This window comes from Penicillium manginii (assembly GCF_028828005.1).
Source record: "Penicillium manginii strain IBT 31320 chromosome Unknown utg000005l:1.0-5665137.0:1.0-5668048.0, whole genome shotgun sequence".
Lineage (NCBI taxonomy): Eukaryota > Fungi > Ascomycota > Eurotiomycetes > Eurotiales > Aspergillaceae > Penicillium > Penicillium manginii.
Window position 1 is genome coordinate 1298787 of NW_026643106.1, and position 16079 is coordinate 1314865.

Sequence of the window (16079 nt, forward strand, 5' to 3'; positions counted from 1 at the left end):
CCATTGCTTATTTGAAGGCGTGTTTTGAGCTATAATGCTTGAAAGGGGCCGACTGCAACTACTGAGCTTCTGAACAATATAAGAAAATTAGCCAAAGCCAGCCTTGGAGCATGTGGAACCTTGGGAACCAAGCTACTTTTTGACATATCAAAAGCCCCATTACAGCCATTAACATGAAAGCCATATTCCCAACTATCATTTTCGTGGGTTCAAGTCTCTGGGGGTATCATTACGGAGAAATCCCATTCACCGGCATTCGGCCTCCTAGCTCCCTCGCCCAGCGCACACTAAGCAGCCTTCAATTAGCCGGTTCAGCGTATGCTCTGGGTGATCTTCTGCCAGTCAACGTTTCTTCCGCAGCCCTGGGCATACCAAGTTCACTGCATCCAGTCCATACATATAAAGCTCCGGGGATCTTTTATCCGCCAACTTCCATCAATGATAGCTCTATTGCGCCCGAGATTCGAATCCCAAAGTCTCTGCCATCCCCATTGGCACTGAATGAGCTAGGGAGAGAACAAAAGCATTCCTTCGAGAGAGTCGTGCTTGTTCTGATGGTTGTCAATTTTGGTATTCTGGTGAAGCTAATCTTGTACCGCAATGAAGACCGCGCCAGCGAGATCAAGAGCCACTATGACCAGCGCGAACACATTGAGCGGCTCTTGTACCTATACGCAGGTACTCTACCCGTGATAGGTAATCATATACTGCGCCAGTCGAATCAGAAGTTTGCAAAGGTCGAGGAATCGATCCAGAGATTGCATGCGAAGTTTGAAAGGTTTGACAGCGGGTTGCAAGATTTGGAGGACCTCACCAACCCAGATCGAATAGACGAAGCTATGGCACGCTGGAAGAGCTTCCACGAGCAGCTTAAGGAACTCCCCAGAGAAACCTCCAAGGCCCTTTCGGACATTGTGAGGACTTTGGAGGCTTCGCTTGAGACCTCTGAGACCGATGGAGCTAGTACCGGAGAAGACTGATATGCGCTCCCAGAAAAAAACTGCATGGGAAATGACTCATAGAGTTGGAGCCAGCCGCATTGACCGGCGGGTTCGAATCTTAATTATTGCGCTGATTCATGAACGCATGGGACACCGAAAGATATCATATAGCGACCAAATCAAAGAAATTCCACTCGTTATTCATTTATCATAGGAGTACAGGCCGTTGACGTAGATCGACACGGCAAAAAATACCCAAGCCATCATGATCAAGCTTGATCAACGAGATATTTCCGACAAGCAGTTTTCAACATCGCAATCCGTCGTTGTGTATGGATGAACACCTCTCGGTACATATCCAGACTCTGCTGTACCACTTCCTGTCGAGTTTTAGAGCCGGCACATATTTCAAGCATTCTCAGCTCCATTTCCTTTCGCAGAAATGGCTTGCTGAGCGATATGCTGTTCGGCAGACCCGCCACAACATTATCATAGCCCTCTACCAGCGCAATACCTAAGCGAGTGGGAATGAGCTCTTCGATACTGCTGCGGCCACTGCCACGCTTGTTCACAACCACATATTCCCTTTCTTTGATCTTCGCGATGTGCTCGGCCATTGTCGCGTCGGTTCCAATACCATTAGCATCCATGAGACCAATGAGCTCAGGTTCCGTCAAATAGCTTGGGGCTGTGGTTTTGCCCTCGGAGATATTGGCTTCTGTGGGCTCAAACATCTCGTTTTTCTCAAAATTGGGGAGCTGCTGGCTGCTTTCCCATTTATCGTAAACATAGACATCAAGGTAGTTTTTCTCCAAAACAATCAAGCCATTGGCATGAAATATCTCCTCTCCGTATAGGATTTCAATTTCCGTGCCTTTGCCTTTCGCATCGTCAGAGCAGCAAGCGAGGAATCGGCGTGTCACAAATTCGTAAACCTTCTTCTCATTCTCGTTCAACTGAGATGGATTGACCCAGCTCACTGGATGGATCGGCGGGTGTGCCTTGTCGTTGTGAGGACCAGATCGGGGAGTTCTAAATTTTCCGTCCATAAGTCTGCACGGGAGTTAATATCCAAGAATCCTCTCGGCGACACATGTGCGTATACTTACTCTCTAGCATACTGTCCCCATCTATTATCCGGAAATTGCTTTTCCACAAGCTTTTTGAGATCAATTGCCTTGTCAAACTGATCGGTTTCGGTACGTGGGTAGCTGATAAAACCTTTGGTGTATAGAGCCTCGGCGACCTATCAAACAGTCAATAATCCCGAGACCAATTCAAATGGATGCGATGCTAATATCTACCTTCATAATCGTCTGACTGTCCAGCCGGAGAAAGCGACTGCCCATCATCTGGAGATCGACAGTTGTCAACGGCAATGGCCGCCATTTGCTCTTGGGCTTTTGATTCACTTTCGTGACCTTTGCCTTCTTTGCCAATAGACAACGCTCCAGCATCATGATCACGGCTGCACGGTCAAACAGGTGAACTCGCTTCCAAAGGAAATTGACTTTTTTCCCTTCTCGTTGGAGCATGACTTTGATGCCCCAGAAAGTTTCTGGTTTGAAGTTTTGTACTCGTAGATAACGGTCCACCACAAATCCTAGAGTGGGAAACTGACATGACCCTAGAATTAATTAGACTATAGACCCCATGGGATTCGAGAACGAGGGATGTTACCATAGCTGATGACTTTCTCCTTTAAAATTTCCGCGACAGCCTGAAGTTGAAGGGTCTGCAAGCGCGTGAAAGCAGCTCCAATGCGAAGATCAAGCTCGATTCTAGCAGCTACGGCATTGGCTTGGAACTCATCAAGCTCTACCGGCTCTCGCGCAGCTCGAAGAACATGTCTGAATTGCAGGATAGTTCGGTCAGCCGGGCAGGTTCTTCTTCCTTTGCCATTGAATTGACTTACGCCCTTTCCGTGTTGCTGAATCTAGCTCGTCTCACTTCGATTCGGGAATTGCCAGTCTTTGCCTGATTGCGAACCTCTGAGCCGATATGCTCTCCCTCGCGATCACAATCAGTCCAGATAAACAAAGCTTTGCTGTATTTCGCTTGGTTCCGAATGTTTTCTGCGATTGGCAGCTTGTCCTTCAGGAAGATTAGCTATTTTAGATGAATTGAATAGAAGGTAATCGTACCTTGTCAACTTCTTCCTTCACGGGAGCCTCAAACAGAGAGCTAGGAGGACAGGATAGCCAGCCCTTGTATTGACGTTCGAAGTCCAAGCCAGTGAGGTGACCAATCACACTAGTCATGGTCACGGAGCAATTCCCCCAAGGAGCTCCAAAATTGAATTCAAACTCATAGTTCTTCACGTATTGGTTTCCACGGATTGCATGCTGCATCCCTTCATCAGTCACTTGCTCGTCGCAATGTTTGAGCTACTTACCGTCTGAAAAGAGCCACCCGACATGTGCGTGGCTACGGCACGAGCAATGGCGGGTTTCTCTGCCACACATAGAATCTTCCGAGCCATGGCGACTCCGGTGGACACGATCAGACTATGTGAAGAGAGAGACACAACTGCAAAAGGGTCTCGTCCCAACCGGGAAATACTTCAGTGGGGCGTGTTCCTGCCTCAGGCTTCAACGCGCCTGACAAGTCGCGTCCCTCTTACATTACATTACCATACCATACGCACCATTTGCATACATTCCCAAGGGTTTGTGGATGAGATGCCGTATTATCATTACATACATACAGGGAAAGTATATAATGTCGGCTCTCCCTCATCACCGCCCAACATTAATGATAGTATGCTGCCTTCACAAAACCCAAGAGTCTGACATTTCTACCTTGATACTATGGCAGGCGATGGAATAAAAAGAGCGAGAGCCGGAGCATGTGCAACCTGCCGGTGAGTTGTACCTACCAGTGAATGAGTCACGTTCTGATATAGGCATATCATAGTACCCGGAAAAGACGATGTGTTCCTGCTACCACATCAGAAGGCTGTCAACTTTGTCAATCTCTATCTCAATCTTGCAGCCTCGCCCGCAATCTTCTGCGGGTGGATGGAACGATGGGTTTCCCGCCAAGTACAACGAATAATGAGGAGCAAAGCAATGCTGCTCTAAACTCGCCAGAGTTGTTTGTCGAGCTTGTTTCCCTTTACTTTAACTATATCCATAATATTGCGCATTCCGTCTTCCATGAGCCGAGCTTCATGCATCGGCTCAAGCATGGAAAGGCGCCTTTGGTCCATGTCTACGCAATGTGTGCATTAGCTGCTCGGTGACCACCCCTTGGGAATTCCGCACATTTCTATGCACTAAGTGGACTAATTATCAATTACTAGCTATTCTGATAACTCAATATTTCGCAATATTCCCCCGTATATCCGCGGAAAGCTATACGCAACCAAAGCAATCAATTATTGCCACGAGAACATGGTGTCTCCGGACCTGGAGACTGTACAAGGTTTTCTCTTGGTCGGATATTACTTCGGCGGAGAAGGAAATACTCATGGAAAGTACGTATATATTGGGATGGCTCGTCTGCATGCGCATCTCGTACCCCATGAGAATTTCACAACTCCGGTGCTTCGCGAGGAACATCGTCGAACGTGGCTTTCTATCCAGATTGCTAGTCACTGGTCTGCTTCAGATATGGCCATGGAACCTACTTCTTTCTTCTATGAGCCGATATACCGACCAAAGATTGACGACGCAGAGTTTCGTACGCCGGGCCCAGATCTCTTCGAGGGTCCAGTTTCACCTCCTCCTCAATATGGCATGTGGGCTCAGATGGCTCAAACTTTGAACATATTCACCAAAATCAACACTTTGCTACGTCGTCTCAGTCAAGATTCGATCCAATTTCATCAATATTGTGAAGAAGCCGCAATTCTTGAGCACGATCTCGATCGTTGGGCGGAGGACTTACCCCCAACCCTTATCTACAACTACGACAATTTTATGCATATGATTGGGAAGAAAATGGGACAAATATTTTTATCAATGCATATTGGCTATTATCATTTTCGTCAGATGCTCTTCTTTCCCTTTTTGGACTCTCGACTCACACGGTCTACTACTATTAGCAGAGCGGCAAAATGCAAAGAGAGCGCTACCATCGTTTCCAATATTTTACGAAACTCAGAGACCACACCAGGGTGTAAGATGATTTACTTCATCTATGGACATATTGCAGTCATCAGCTCCAGTGTTCAGCTCCATACTCTGCTTTTCAGTGACGATCAGCCGGAACGAAATCTGGCGCGAGACGGGCTGGTATCCAATTTTCAATATCTAATGAACCTGAAATTATATTGGCGTGTTGTCGAGTATCATGTTCGTACCATCACGAGTCCCCCACGAAGCATTGCTAACTTTGTGATACTTCAGGTCGCCCACTTGCGAATCTTTCAGAACTCCTGTAAAGACTCATTGCTGAACCCGTTTGCCTTGGATAGCTGGATGGCACGATTTCTTACTGAGCATACTTCGACTCTTTCACAGAGACTCATTCAAGTTGACAATACCAATCTCTCCTCCCCGGGTACGGATATAGTGGTGACAGACCCCATACATCCAGTGGAAGGGATTACGACTGCGATTAACCCGGGTTCCCAAGTCATAGATACCGAGGAACTAGAGCCTGCTGGGACAGAGATGTCTGAGATTGGCACTACAGATTATAATGATCTATCACGACTGATAGGTAGCCAGGGAATGAGTGGCCAAGCAATTGTTGATAGTGCTCTGAGTTGGCTTCTAGACGATCAATCCCAAGGAGTCCAAGATAGTTGCTAATGCTATTTCCCATCGTCAAACAAAATCAACATACAAGACAAGAACTGCCCAAATCATAGGGATACGATTCAAAGATTCTGCTACTGCAATTAGACAATCTTTTCTACATGAAAGGCGCCAGAAATTTCTGACTTCTGGGCAATGTCTCTCGCAGGAGGCATGCCATCCTCAGATTTCATGTCTTTGGATGGGTCGATAGCCAGCGTGTCCCCAAATAGTTCCGCAATTTCCTCCAAAGTCTTTCCTCCTGTTTCTGGAAGTAAGAAAAAGTAGACAAACGCAGCCACGAAATTAGTGGCAATAAACAGAGAATAATACCGCCAGCCAACATTCTCCAACGCGGTTGGCGTAATTTGAGATAAGACAATTGCCGATACAGCTTTGGAGAACACCGCTAGGCCCATGCCTGTCGACCGGAGGAAGAAAGGAAACAGTTCTGATGGGACCACCCAGATAGTGCCGTTGAAGAACACTGCATAGCCGCAGGAGTATAAGAAGATCATGGCAATTGCTGCACGAGCACCACTCATGTTTTCGGTGCTTGCACTCCCATAGAAAGCAGACAAAGCCATACAAACTGCGATCATCACAGAGAGGAAAATCGATCCCACCCATAATGTTCGAGTTCTTGGCCACCTGTCTGCTGCAATAAAGAGATAAATTATCTGACCGAGAACGCCCATTATTCCATAGATGCCGCTAATCAGGAGGGATGTCTTTCCAGTAAATCCAACAGCTGCATAGAAGCTACTCTGATAGTTCTGGATAACGGACGATCCGCTGAATTGCCCCATTACGAGAATAAAACAGGCCATCAAGGTGCGATGCAAGTATTGACGGGAGAGCAGTTTTGTCACCGCGAGCCTGAAAGAGGTGACTTGACTGGAATCTGCGTGGATCTGAGCTCGGATCTGGGCTAGGTCTTGCTCCACGATACCATCATCACAGCTCCCATGTATGAGGGCTAAGACCGTTTGCGCTTCCTGGTAACGCTCCTTTTGAATCACTTTGGGGTTTTTCAGCAACTGGGATAAATGCAACATGTGATAAAAGATGGGTGGCTGGACTTACGCCATCTGGGGCTATATGGGATAAAGCAACATCCGATCGCCAATGCCAGCGGCCCGGGGATTTGCATGGCCAGGGGTATTCTCCATTGAGCATCTCCTGTTGCATAGGCACCTCCGTAACCGATCCAATTCGCTGCAAAAAAGCCAATGGCGATCATAAATCCCTGAAGACCGACGATCATGCCGCGTTGATCGGGAGGTGAGACCTCGGCAATATAAACGGGCACGATGGTAAGCATGATGCCACAACCGACCCCTGCAAAGAATCGGCCTGCAATCATCATGCCGGCATTGATAGCGGCAGTCTGTAAGATACCGCCGATGATAGCTGGCATGCATGTTAGATCTTTTAAATGACAACTTGATGCGTGTTGTAAACTTCTGTAGACATACCGATTACAGCACTGATGCAAATTGTCCAACGTCGACTCAATTTGTTGGCCAAATATCCTGCCGCAAAGGTTCCGACAGCCTGTCCGACATTGTATAAAGACACAATAGCACCTTTATGCAACATGGTTAGACACTTCGGCTTTAAATTCAATAAATAGCAGAATATAAGCTGTAGTTCAACTAACCTGTCAAGGAGGCATTGACCCCGGTTGGGCCCAGCATAGCATATTTGAATGTGTCATGACCAAGAGTGGTTGCAATGATTCCTAGAAGCATTTCCGTCAGCTGCCATCAATCTGCCTGCTCAAGCAAAGGTTGCCCGAACCTGAATCCACGCCGTACACAAATCCCCCCAAGTGCCACCACAAGAGATATCAAAATGACGAAGAAGTTGGCCATTCTGAGTTCAAGTTGTTACTACGTAATATGATCGATGCTCATCTTTCTTCACGGGAATGTGGTTGTTTAAATAGCTGCTTCGCTTTATAGTGTCGACTTTGCCCAGATATGCTTTCCTGGAGATCGGTCATCAAACCCCGAGCGGCACCACGGTTGAGACACGCTTTTAGACAACACCCCCAGATTATTGAAGTGAAGATCCACGATTTTGTTCATCTCGCATAATTTTCCTCCACATTTCACAGCAGCCAAAGTTAGTGGAGAGCGGCCATTGGCGGCGACTATCCAATCGGAGTCCGAGAACGCCGCCCTACTCCGCTTCTTCAAGCGTTTCGGCATCAACGAATACCCCAGAGTCCTTGAATCATTCCACCTGTTTTGGACCCTAACTGTGTGCCACTCCACCCATGACTCGGGGCCTCGTGGAAACACACCCCGAGTAGGCGCTCTCCAGTCATGTTAAATATGGCCGGAGAGTCGGCTGGCGACTTAATTATCGTTTCATCATCATCAGCATCATTTTCCCTCCACGATGCCACTCATTGAAACGCCCACGGTTGAACAACATGCGACAGGGTTCGGCATTGGGACGGCCACTCCGCGTCTGTCCTGGCGATTTATCACCGCTGCTAACGACTCCCCCTCAACTGGGAACAGACAGCATACGAATTGCAAGTCGTTCGTTTGGACCGTGAATCACAGGAAGAGACCTTTCTCGTGAAGAGCAATACCTCAATTCTAGTTCCATGGCCTAGTGCCCCGCTAAGGTCGAGAGAAGTTGCTCAAGTCCGAGTTCGGGTCTATGGCGGCAGTTCTGGCCACGAGCAAGACGAAGTCTCTGAATGGTCTCCCTGGAAGGTTGTTGAGTGTGGATTGCTTGATCGCAACGACTGGAAATTTAATCCGATCGCAGCCCCAGGAGCTTCTCAGCCAGATAGTCCTTTGCGGCCAGTACGGTTTCGAAAAGAGTTTCAAATCCCCACATCAAGTTCTATTGAGAAGGCTCGCCTCTTCATCACAAGCTTTGGTGTCTACCGTGCCTTCGTCAACGGAAATGCCGTGGGCGATCAATGCCTTTCTCCAGGGTGGACGAGCTACCGTCATCGCTTGAACTACCAAACATTCGACGTGACATCACTCCTAAATCCCAACGGCCCTAATGCCTTAGCGGTGGAGGTTGCCGAGGGCTGGTATGCAACACGCCTCGGGTTTCGTGGTGGGAGAAGGCAGCTTTACGGAGATCGACTGGCAGTTATGGCCCAGCTCGAAGTCCATCAAGGATCCGACAAAGATCTGTTTTCACTCGGCACGGACAGCACATGGACTTGCACACCCAGTGCAATCATTCGAAGTGAGCTCTACGACGGCGAGACTTACGATATCCGCGAAGAGAATCCAGCCTGGAACGCTTCTGAGCTCGAGACCCGGTCGGCTCAGACATCTAGCTGGGTCCAAGTTCAGAAGCTAGACTTTCCAAAAGCAATACTGGTGGCCCCAGATGCTCCCCCTGTCCGCATAACTGAGGAGATCACTCCTATTTCAGTTCAGACGACACCGCTAGGGAAGACAGTCATTGATTTTGGTCAAAATATGGTAGGCCGCCTTCGAGTGCGCTCCATGAAACTGCCCGCCGGATCCATGTTGTCTTTCACGCACACCGAAGTGCTAGAGAATGGTGAGATCGGGACTCGACCACTCCGACACGCTAAGTGCACAGACGAGATTATCTGTGATGGTAGTGAAATCCTCAATTGGTCGCCACAATATACATTTCACGGCTTCCGTTACGTCCAGGTTGATGGCTGGGATGAGGAGCAACATGGATTGCTTCGAGACAATCTCTCAGCGCTCGTGATGCATACCGACATGACTCGTACTGGTTGGTTTTCTTGCTCTCATCCTATGGTCAACAAACTACATGAGAATGCCTTGTGGAGTATGCGCGGTAATTTCCTGTCCATACCTACAGACTGTCCCCAAAGGGACGAAAGGCTAGGTTGGACTGGAGACATTCAGATCTTTTGCTCATCAGCAAACTTCTTGTATGACACTGCCGGAATGCTTGGCGGCTGGCTTGAAGATGTATCGGCTGAGCAACTTAATGAGAACGACGGCTGTGTGCCTCCATTTGTGGTCCCCAACATTATCAGTCAAGAATTGTGGCCACATACGCCCCAAGCCGTATGGGATGATGTGGTGATTCTGACTCCCTGGGATCTCTATCGTTCCTATGGTGATATTGACATTCTTCGTCGTCAATATCAAAGCATGATCGCGTGGATCGACCGGGGTATCCGACGTGGTTCCGATGGATTGTGGGATCCCAATCTATGGCAGTTGGGAGACTGGTTGGACCCCACAGCGCCACCCATTGAACCAGGCGATGCACGCACAAGTGGAACCCTCGTTGCAGATGCATATCTTGTACATGTGACATCTGTGATCTCTCAAATCAGCGAGATCTTGGGGCACGGTCAAGACACTGCGCGCTTTAGAACCGATCATGCGAAGCTGAAAGCAATGTTCCAGGCGAAGTATATTGCGTCTTCTGGATTGCTAGTCGGTGACACTCAAACAGCTCTTAGCCTTGCCTTGATGTATGACCTTCACCCCACAACTGAAGAGGCTACGGCTGCGGCATCTCGCTTGGTTCATCTTGTGCGATTAGGGAAATTCCGCGTAGCGACCCGGTTTCGCGGGCACTCCGGTGATTGCACATGCTCTAACCAAGAGTGGGAACCCTCAGATTGCTTATCGAATGTTGCTTGAAAAGAGCCGTCCGTCATGGATGTACCCAATCACCATGGGAGCGACGACTATGTGGGAGAGGTGGGATAGCATGCTGCCAGACGGATCTATCAACCCAGGAGAGATGACTAGCTTCAACCACTATGCCCTTGGATCCATCATCAACTGGCTCCATTCCAATGTTGCCGGTGTGAGTCCTCTTTCAGCCGGCTGGAAACAGATCAAAGTGTCACCGACTCCAGGAGGCACAATAGACTCGGCTGAGGCAATTTATGAAACTCGGTACGGAAGGTTGGAGTGCAAATGGTCGGTTGAGAAAGAAGGAGGGCTCTTCAACTTAGATATCTTGGTTCCTGCGAATAGCCGCGCGCTGGTCGTACTTCCGAGCCGAGAAACTTTGGCGAAATACAAGTCTGACCCTGAAGAAGGGGTTTGGGTGGGCTCTGGACGTCACAAGTTTTCCGTGCCTTTTGAGTGGGAGGACTACTCTAGCGATTGGCCTCCTAAGCCACTTATTCCGATTATGCGAAAACCTGAGCCGGATCAGATTGCTTGAGAGTATCACCTTTAATATCAGATAGTTCATCATCGCTCTTGCGATAAGGTGAACACAATCATTGAATTTATGCCCATATAGTATAAGATGTAGGATGTGAACGTGCCTTACCGCCTTGGCAATTCGAGTGCCAAGAGGCTAATCCTGATGAGGTAACCCAAACATAAACCTGTGCAACCTGCCTAGCAACGCACTCCCCTTGATCTTTATCTTCTTCATCCGACCATCCCAGTCTATTTGTCCGATATCTGGAGATGGCATCTCTCCCGCTTCCACGTGTTGAGTCCCTGGCGGAGTCTACCTCCTTCAAACTCACCGTTCTCCCCTACCTTTCCCAGCTGCAGTATCTCCCCGCTAGCTTGCACGAAGCTGGGCGCGATCTGGGTAGCTTGAAGGATGTTTATCTTGCGACAAACCCCCTGGTCTCCGCCATTGCGATAGGGTCGGTCTTGGCTGCGCTTTTTTTTCTTGGCTGCCGAGGTCAACCGTAACTATTCGCAGGTGGACCGTTTCTGGAGTATCTTGCCAGCGGTGTACAACGTACACTTCGCCGCTTGGGCTCGCCTAGCTGGCATCCGTACCCAGTCCTTAGATACCATTGCCGTCATCACTGTGTTGTGGAGTGTATGCGCCTATCTTTCTAATCGATGTGCCACTGATCAAAGCTAAACGTAATTCTTTTGAATAGGCTCGTCTGACCTTCAACTACTGGCGCAAAGGTGGCTACCAGATCGGATCCGAGGACTACCGCTGGCAGATCGTGCGCAGCAAGGTGAACAATGTCTTCTTGTTCACCATCTTCGACTTCTCGTTCATCGCCGTCGCCCAGTCGATCCTGCTACTCCTGATCACCTGCCCCAGCTATGTGTTTGTTGTTCTCGCATATAACCAGGGCACCGAAACCTTTGGCCTGCCCGATCTCGCATTCTCTCGCGCAGCTTTCTTCTTCATCATCATCGAATACTTTGCGGACCAACAGCAGTGGAACTTCCAGACCGCCAAACAGGAGTACCAGAAGAACGCACGCATTGCAGGAGAAAACAAGGACCAGTATTCCCCTGAGGATTTGGAGCGTGGCTTTGTTGTTAGCGGACTCTGGTCTTGGTCGCGTCACCCCAACTTCGTCGCCGAGCAGGCCGTCTGGATTACCTTGTACCTCTGGGCCTGCTACCGTACCGAGACCTACTTCCAGTGGGCCGGACTCGGCGTTGTTGGATACATGATGATCTTCCAGGGCAGCACCCGTCTAACTGAAACTATCAGTGCTGGCAAGTACTCTGAATATGTGGAGTACCAGGCTCGCGTTGGCAGATTCCTGCCCCGTCTATCTGCCGAAGCCTCAAAGCCCAAGAAGGCCGCTGCTCCGTCTGAGGAGGAGCAGGTTGATGACAAGAAGAGCAACTAGATGTGGACGGATGAGTTTGAACTAGCTACAGCCGATGCTATCTCCTTGGAAGGTCTTTTATTTCATTATTCTACCAGATATCAAATTTTGCGAATTCATTTAATCTTTTTTGCAACTTGAAGATCCAACTTCATACCGGAAAGAAAGGCATTTGCTATTTAAATAATTCAAGTCACGGCGTCTTCTCTTGGAAGTTATCATTTGATGGAACGTCAGTTTCGGTGATATGTTTGGCCCTGGCGTTTGCTTTACCCTGTCATCTGTCAATGAAAACATTCGAGTCCCACCTATCTGACTGCATCTAGTAATGAGAAACGACATTGTTTTGTGGACAGTCTGTAATTCGAACACGGTTTGATCAGGCTTGTAGTTACGTACCCAAGTCACTACCAAGGTAGATACCCCGTAGGTGAGACTAGATTCTCTCATACCTAGGTAGCTTCCATGAATGGATGCAAATATTACCATCGTTTTTCGTTGGATTTGAAGAGGAATCAAACTAAAAACATGTTTCAAAGTTTCCTATAGTACAATTTCTGCGAAGGTAGAAGCATTGAAACCCCAACTTGAGATGGAGGCAGAACGGACACACGAGAAGATAAAAATCTCTTCATATTTAGTCGCGACATGGTAGAAAGGAAGAAGGGAGTTGTTTGTAGAGAGACACAATAAAGAGGTAGGAGGGGGGATTTGAGAGAAAAAGAAAAGTGAACAGTAGATAGGAAAGGGGATGCAGATCGATAAATACAAAAAAAAACCAAGGACACGGTGATATCACACTCCCTGCAAAGACTGAAACGAGCCCGCCAAAAAATGCAGACAAATCACGAAAGAATCCATCACACTGAGCCGTCTATCATGGCAAAGGAGTCTGATCCTTGCCCGAGGCCTCATCTGGGTTCTGAGTTGGCTCGGGGGGAGCAATGGTCGCACCACCCTTACCGTCGAAGTACTTGGCAAACTCGCCAGACTCGGGGTAGGGGCGCGGGCCAAGGAGGCGGATCAGATCATCACGACCAAGGACCTCCTTTGACAGAAGTTCCTCGGCGACAATGCCAACCTCCTTCTTCTTCTCAGTCAGAAGAGTGTTGCATTGTTGATAAGCCTCATCGATGATGCGGCGGACCTCAATGTCAATGCTGCGGGCAGTGTCTTCAGAGAAGGGCTTCTGGATCTGTTGTCCGTCTTCTTCGTAGTGGATGAATCCAAGCTTCTTGGACATACCAAATTTTGTGACCATGGCAGTAGCCATGCGAGTGACCTTGTTGAAGTCGTCACTGGCACCGCTGGTTACAGTATCGAAGTGGAGCTCCTCACTGACACGGCCACCAAGGGTCATAGCCATGCGATCCATGAGCTGGTTGGTGTTCATCAAGTAGGTATCACCACCAGCAGGAAGGTATTGAGCATAACCCAAGGCACCCTGGCCACGGGGGATAATAGAGACCTTAAGGAGCGGATCGGCCCACTTGAAGTACCAACCACAGATAGCGTGGCCAGCCTCGTGGTAGGCAACTGTTCGCTTCTCCTCGGGGGACAGCACGAGGGACTTCTTCTCCAGACCACCAATGACGCGCTCAATGGCCTGTTCAAAGTGCTTCATGACGACTGTATCAGCGTTCTCACGAGCAGCTAAGAGGCGGAGTTAGCATTGATCTGAAAAATTAATAGTGTGCTGGTTTACTTACCAACGAGAGCAGCTTCGTTCACGCAGTTGGCAATATCAGCACCAGCAAATCCAGGGGTCAGAGCAGCAAGTCTGCCCTCAAGGTATTCCATGTTCTCATTGGTGACAATCTTCTTCAAGTGAACGCGGAAGATCTGCTTACGGCCATCCATGGTGGGACGGTCGATACCAATGTGTCGGTCGAAACGGCCAGGACGCATGAGAGCCTTGTCAAGAACATCGGGTCGGTTGGTACCAGCGAGGACGACAACTTGCTCAGAGGTATTGAAGCCATCCATCTCAGTCAAGATTTGGTTGAGAGTGCTCTCGCGCTCATCGTTACCGCCGCCGAAGTTTTGCTTCGCTCGAGACTTTCCGATAGCATCGATCTCATCAATGAAGATAATACAGGGGGTGTTCTTCCGGGCGTTTGCGAACAGATCACGGACACGAGAGGGACCGACACCGACAAACATTTCGACGAATTCGGAACCACTGACACTGTAGAAAGGCACGCCAGACTCGCCGGCGGTAGCCTTGGCGAGTAAAGTCTTACCAGTACCAGGAGGACCAGAGAGGATAGCACCACGGGGAATCTTAGCACCGAGCTTCTGGAACCGTTCCGGCTGTTGCAGGAAGCTGACGAATTCCATGATCTCAACCTTGGCCTCGTCCATACCGGCGACATCAGCGAATTTGATCTTGATATCAGTCTCATGGTTGAACTTCTTGGCACGGCTCTTGCCAATGCCGAAAATTCCGCTCTGGCCACCGCCACCAGCACCGGCACGGCGGGAGAACCAGAAGATACCACCGATCAGGAGTAGGGTAGGAGCGAAAGACATAATGGCACTGCCCCAGGGAACTTCATCATGATAGGCAACGGGAATCCGCTCCCCAGAGGGAATACCAAGTTCATATTGAGCCTGCTCCAGCTTCATTTCGAAGCTTTCAACAGATCCAATGCTGAATTGCACATGCGAGACGGGTTGGCCATTGGAGTCTGGGTACGCTTGAGCCGAAGCCTCACGGTTGAGATCGACCCGAACGCGGCTGCGGTTCAGAACGGTCAATTTCTCCACCAGGCCCTTTTCCAGGTAGTTGGCACGGAATTCCTGCCAGGTGATCTCGCTCACACTAGAATCGCCGGGGAAGAAGCTGCGGTAGACGTAGTATGTGACAACTGAAGTGATGAAGAAAGAGGCGGGATCGAAACGGAACTCGAAGACCTTCGCACCGGGGGGGGAGCTGGCTTCCTTTCTTTTCCTTCTTTCCCTGCTGCTTCTCTTTCTCCTTCTCTTGCTCTTCCTTGCTCTTCTGCTCTTCCGTCTTCTCCTCCTTGGTATCCTTCTCGCCCTCCTTTTCCGGCTGCTGTTGGCCCTTCATCTTCTTAAGGTCCTCGGGGGGGATTTTCATGTCCCGAGCTACTTCTTCCCGAGCCATCTTGTCGGCATGCTCATTGGCGTACTTGAACAACCACCGTACCATTCTGAGGTAATCCATTAATGAGGCATCCTTATAGTTTGTCATGAATTCTTTTAATTCAGAGGGCAGGCCGTTCTTCATGAAGTGCTTCCGGACTTGTTGGGTTGACTCATGCTGCGACTCCGGGATCCGCGACTCAATGTGTTTGATGAACTCATCGAGTTGTTTCTGTTCCGTCTCGGTCAACTTCGATTCGGACTTGTTCGGATCCGCATCTTTGCGGCCATCGTTCTCCGGGCCGTTCCCGCTGGACTGAGGATTCTGGGATTTGTTGTCGGGGGGAGTCGGGCCACCAGGACCTTGTGTGGCGAATCCCCGGACACGGTGCGATGTAATTAGGGACGAAAGCTTCGATTGAGGGAGTCGCACGGAGGACGGTCCAATCCGGCCGATGGAGTCAGTGGCTCTCCTCGAGAATCGAGCAAGGTTGCCTGGTCGCCTTAAGAGGGCGGCCATGGTCGAGGATTAGGGAGCCCAAAGGGCTGATAGGGCGGGAGGGAAGGGTGATCAATCGGTTTCGGTTGCGATGGACGACTTCGCGCAATCCATAGGTGGAATTGGAGGTGCGGTGGGAAGCTCTCACGCCTGCGGCCAGGTTCGGCGCATCGGGTTTTCTGCCGTTCCGGTTCTGAGTCACGTGGACATCGGAACCCGGT

At 49.4% G+C, this 16079-nt stretch overlaps 7 protein-coding genes across 7 annotated transcripts; 4 read left to right on the forward strand and 3 right to left on the reverse strand.

Moving 5' to 3' along the window:
• Positions 1 to 173: 173 nt before the first annotated feature.
• N7533_006867 (uncharacterized protein) lies at positions 174 to 980 on the forward strand (the record flags this gene model as incomplete). The annotated part of the gene is made up of 1 exon (XM_057103517.1): positions 174 to 980. One exon carries the CDS (start codon positions 174 to 176, stop codon positions 978 to 980), a length of 807 nt encoding a protein of 268 aa, XP_056958474.1.
• A 230-nt stretch (positions 981 to 1210) lies between these two features.
• N7533_006868 (DNA topoisomerase 3) lies at positions 1211 to 3423 on the reverse strand (the record flags this gene model as incomplete). The annotated part of the gene is made up of 7 exons (XM_057103518.1): positions 1211 to 1994; positions 2051 to 2187; positions 2246 to 2568; positions 2622 to 2791; positions 2857 to 3035; positions 3086 to 3286; positions 3337 to 3423. 7 exons carry the CDS (start codon positions 3421 to 3423, stop codon positions 1211 to 1213), a joined length of 1881 nt encoding a protein of 626 aa, XP_056958475.1.
• Positions 3424 to 3969: 546 nt separating this feature from the next.
• On the forward strand, positions 3970 to 5701 carry N7533_006869 (fungal specific transcription factor domain-containing protein; the record flags this gene model as incomplete). The annotated part of the gene is made up of 2 exons (XM_057103519.1): positions 3970 to 4163; positions 4246 to 5701. The coding sequence occupies 2 exons, from the start codon at positions 3970 to 3972 to the stop codon at positions 5699 to 5701; spliced, it is 1650 nt and encodes a 549-aa protein (XP_056958476.1).
• An 89-nt stretch (positions 5702 to 5790) lies between these two features.
• On the reverse strand, positions 5791 to 7288 carry N7533_006870 (hexose carrier protein; the record flags this gene model as incomplete). Its single annotated transcript, XM_057103520.1, has 3 exons — positions 5791 to 6707; positions 6773 to 7099; positions 7165 to 7288. The coding sequence occupies 3 exons, from the start codon at positions 7286 to 7288 to the stop codon at positions 5791 to 5793; spliced, it is 1368 nt and encodes a 455-aa protein (XP_056958477.1).
• An 807-nt stretch (positions 7289 to 8095) lies between these two features.
• N7533_006871 (alpha-L-rhamnosidase) lies at positions 8096 to 10867 on the forward strand (the record flags this gene model as incomplete). Its single annotated transcript, XM_057103521.1, has 3 exons — positions 8096 to 8165; positions 8225 to 10221; positions 10295 to 10867. The coding sequence occupies 3 exons, from the start codon at positions 8096 to 8098 to the stop codon at positions 10865 to 10867; spliced, it is 2640 nt and encodes an 879-aa protein (XP_056958478.1).
• Positions 10868 to 11121: 254 nt separating this feature from the next.
• Positions 11122 to 12272, forward strand: N7533_006872 (DUF1295 domain protein; the record flags this gene model as incomplete). Its single annotated transcript, XM_057103522.1, is given in 3 exon segments — positions 11122 to 11289; positions 11309 to 11491; positions 11556 to 12272. The coding sequence occupies 3 exon segments, from the start codon at positions 11122 to 11124 to the stop codon at positions 12270 to 12272; spliced, it is 1068 nt and encodes a 355-aa protein (XP_056958479.1).
• An 856-nt stretch (positions 12273 to 13128) lies between these two features.
• Positions 13129 to 15879, reverse strand: N7533_006873 (ATP-dependent metallopeptidase FtsH/Yme1/Tma family protein; the record flags this gene model as incomplete). Its single annotated transcript, XM_057103523.1, has 3 exons — positions 13129 to 13904; positions 13961 to 15121; positions 15168 to 15879. The coding sequence occupies 3 exons, from the start codon at positions 15877 to 15879 to the stop codon at positions 13129 to 13131; spliced, it is 2649 nt and encodes an 882-aa protein (XP_056958480.1).
• Positions 15880 to 16079: the final 200 nt, after the last annotated feature.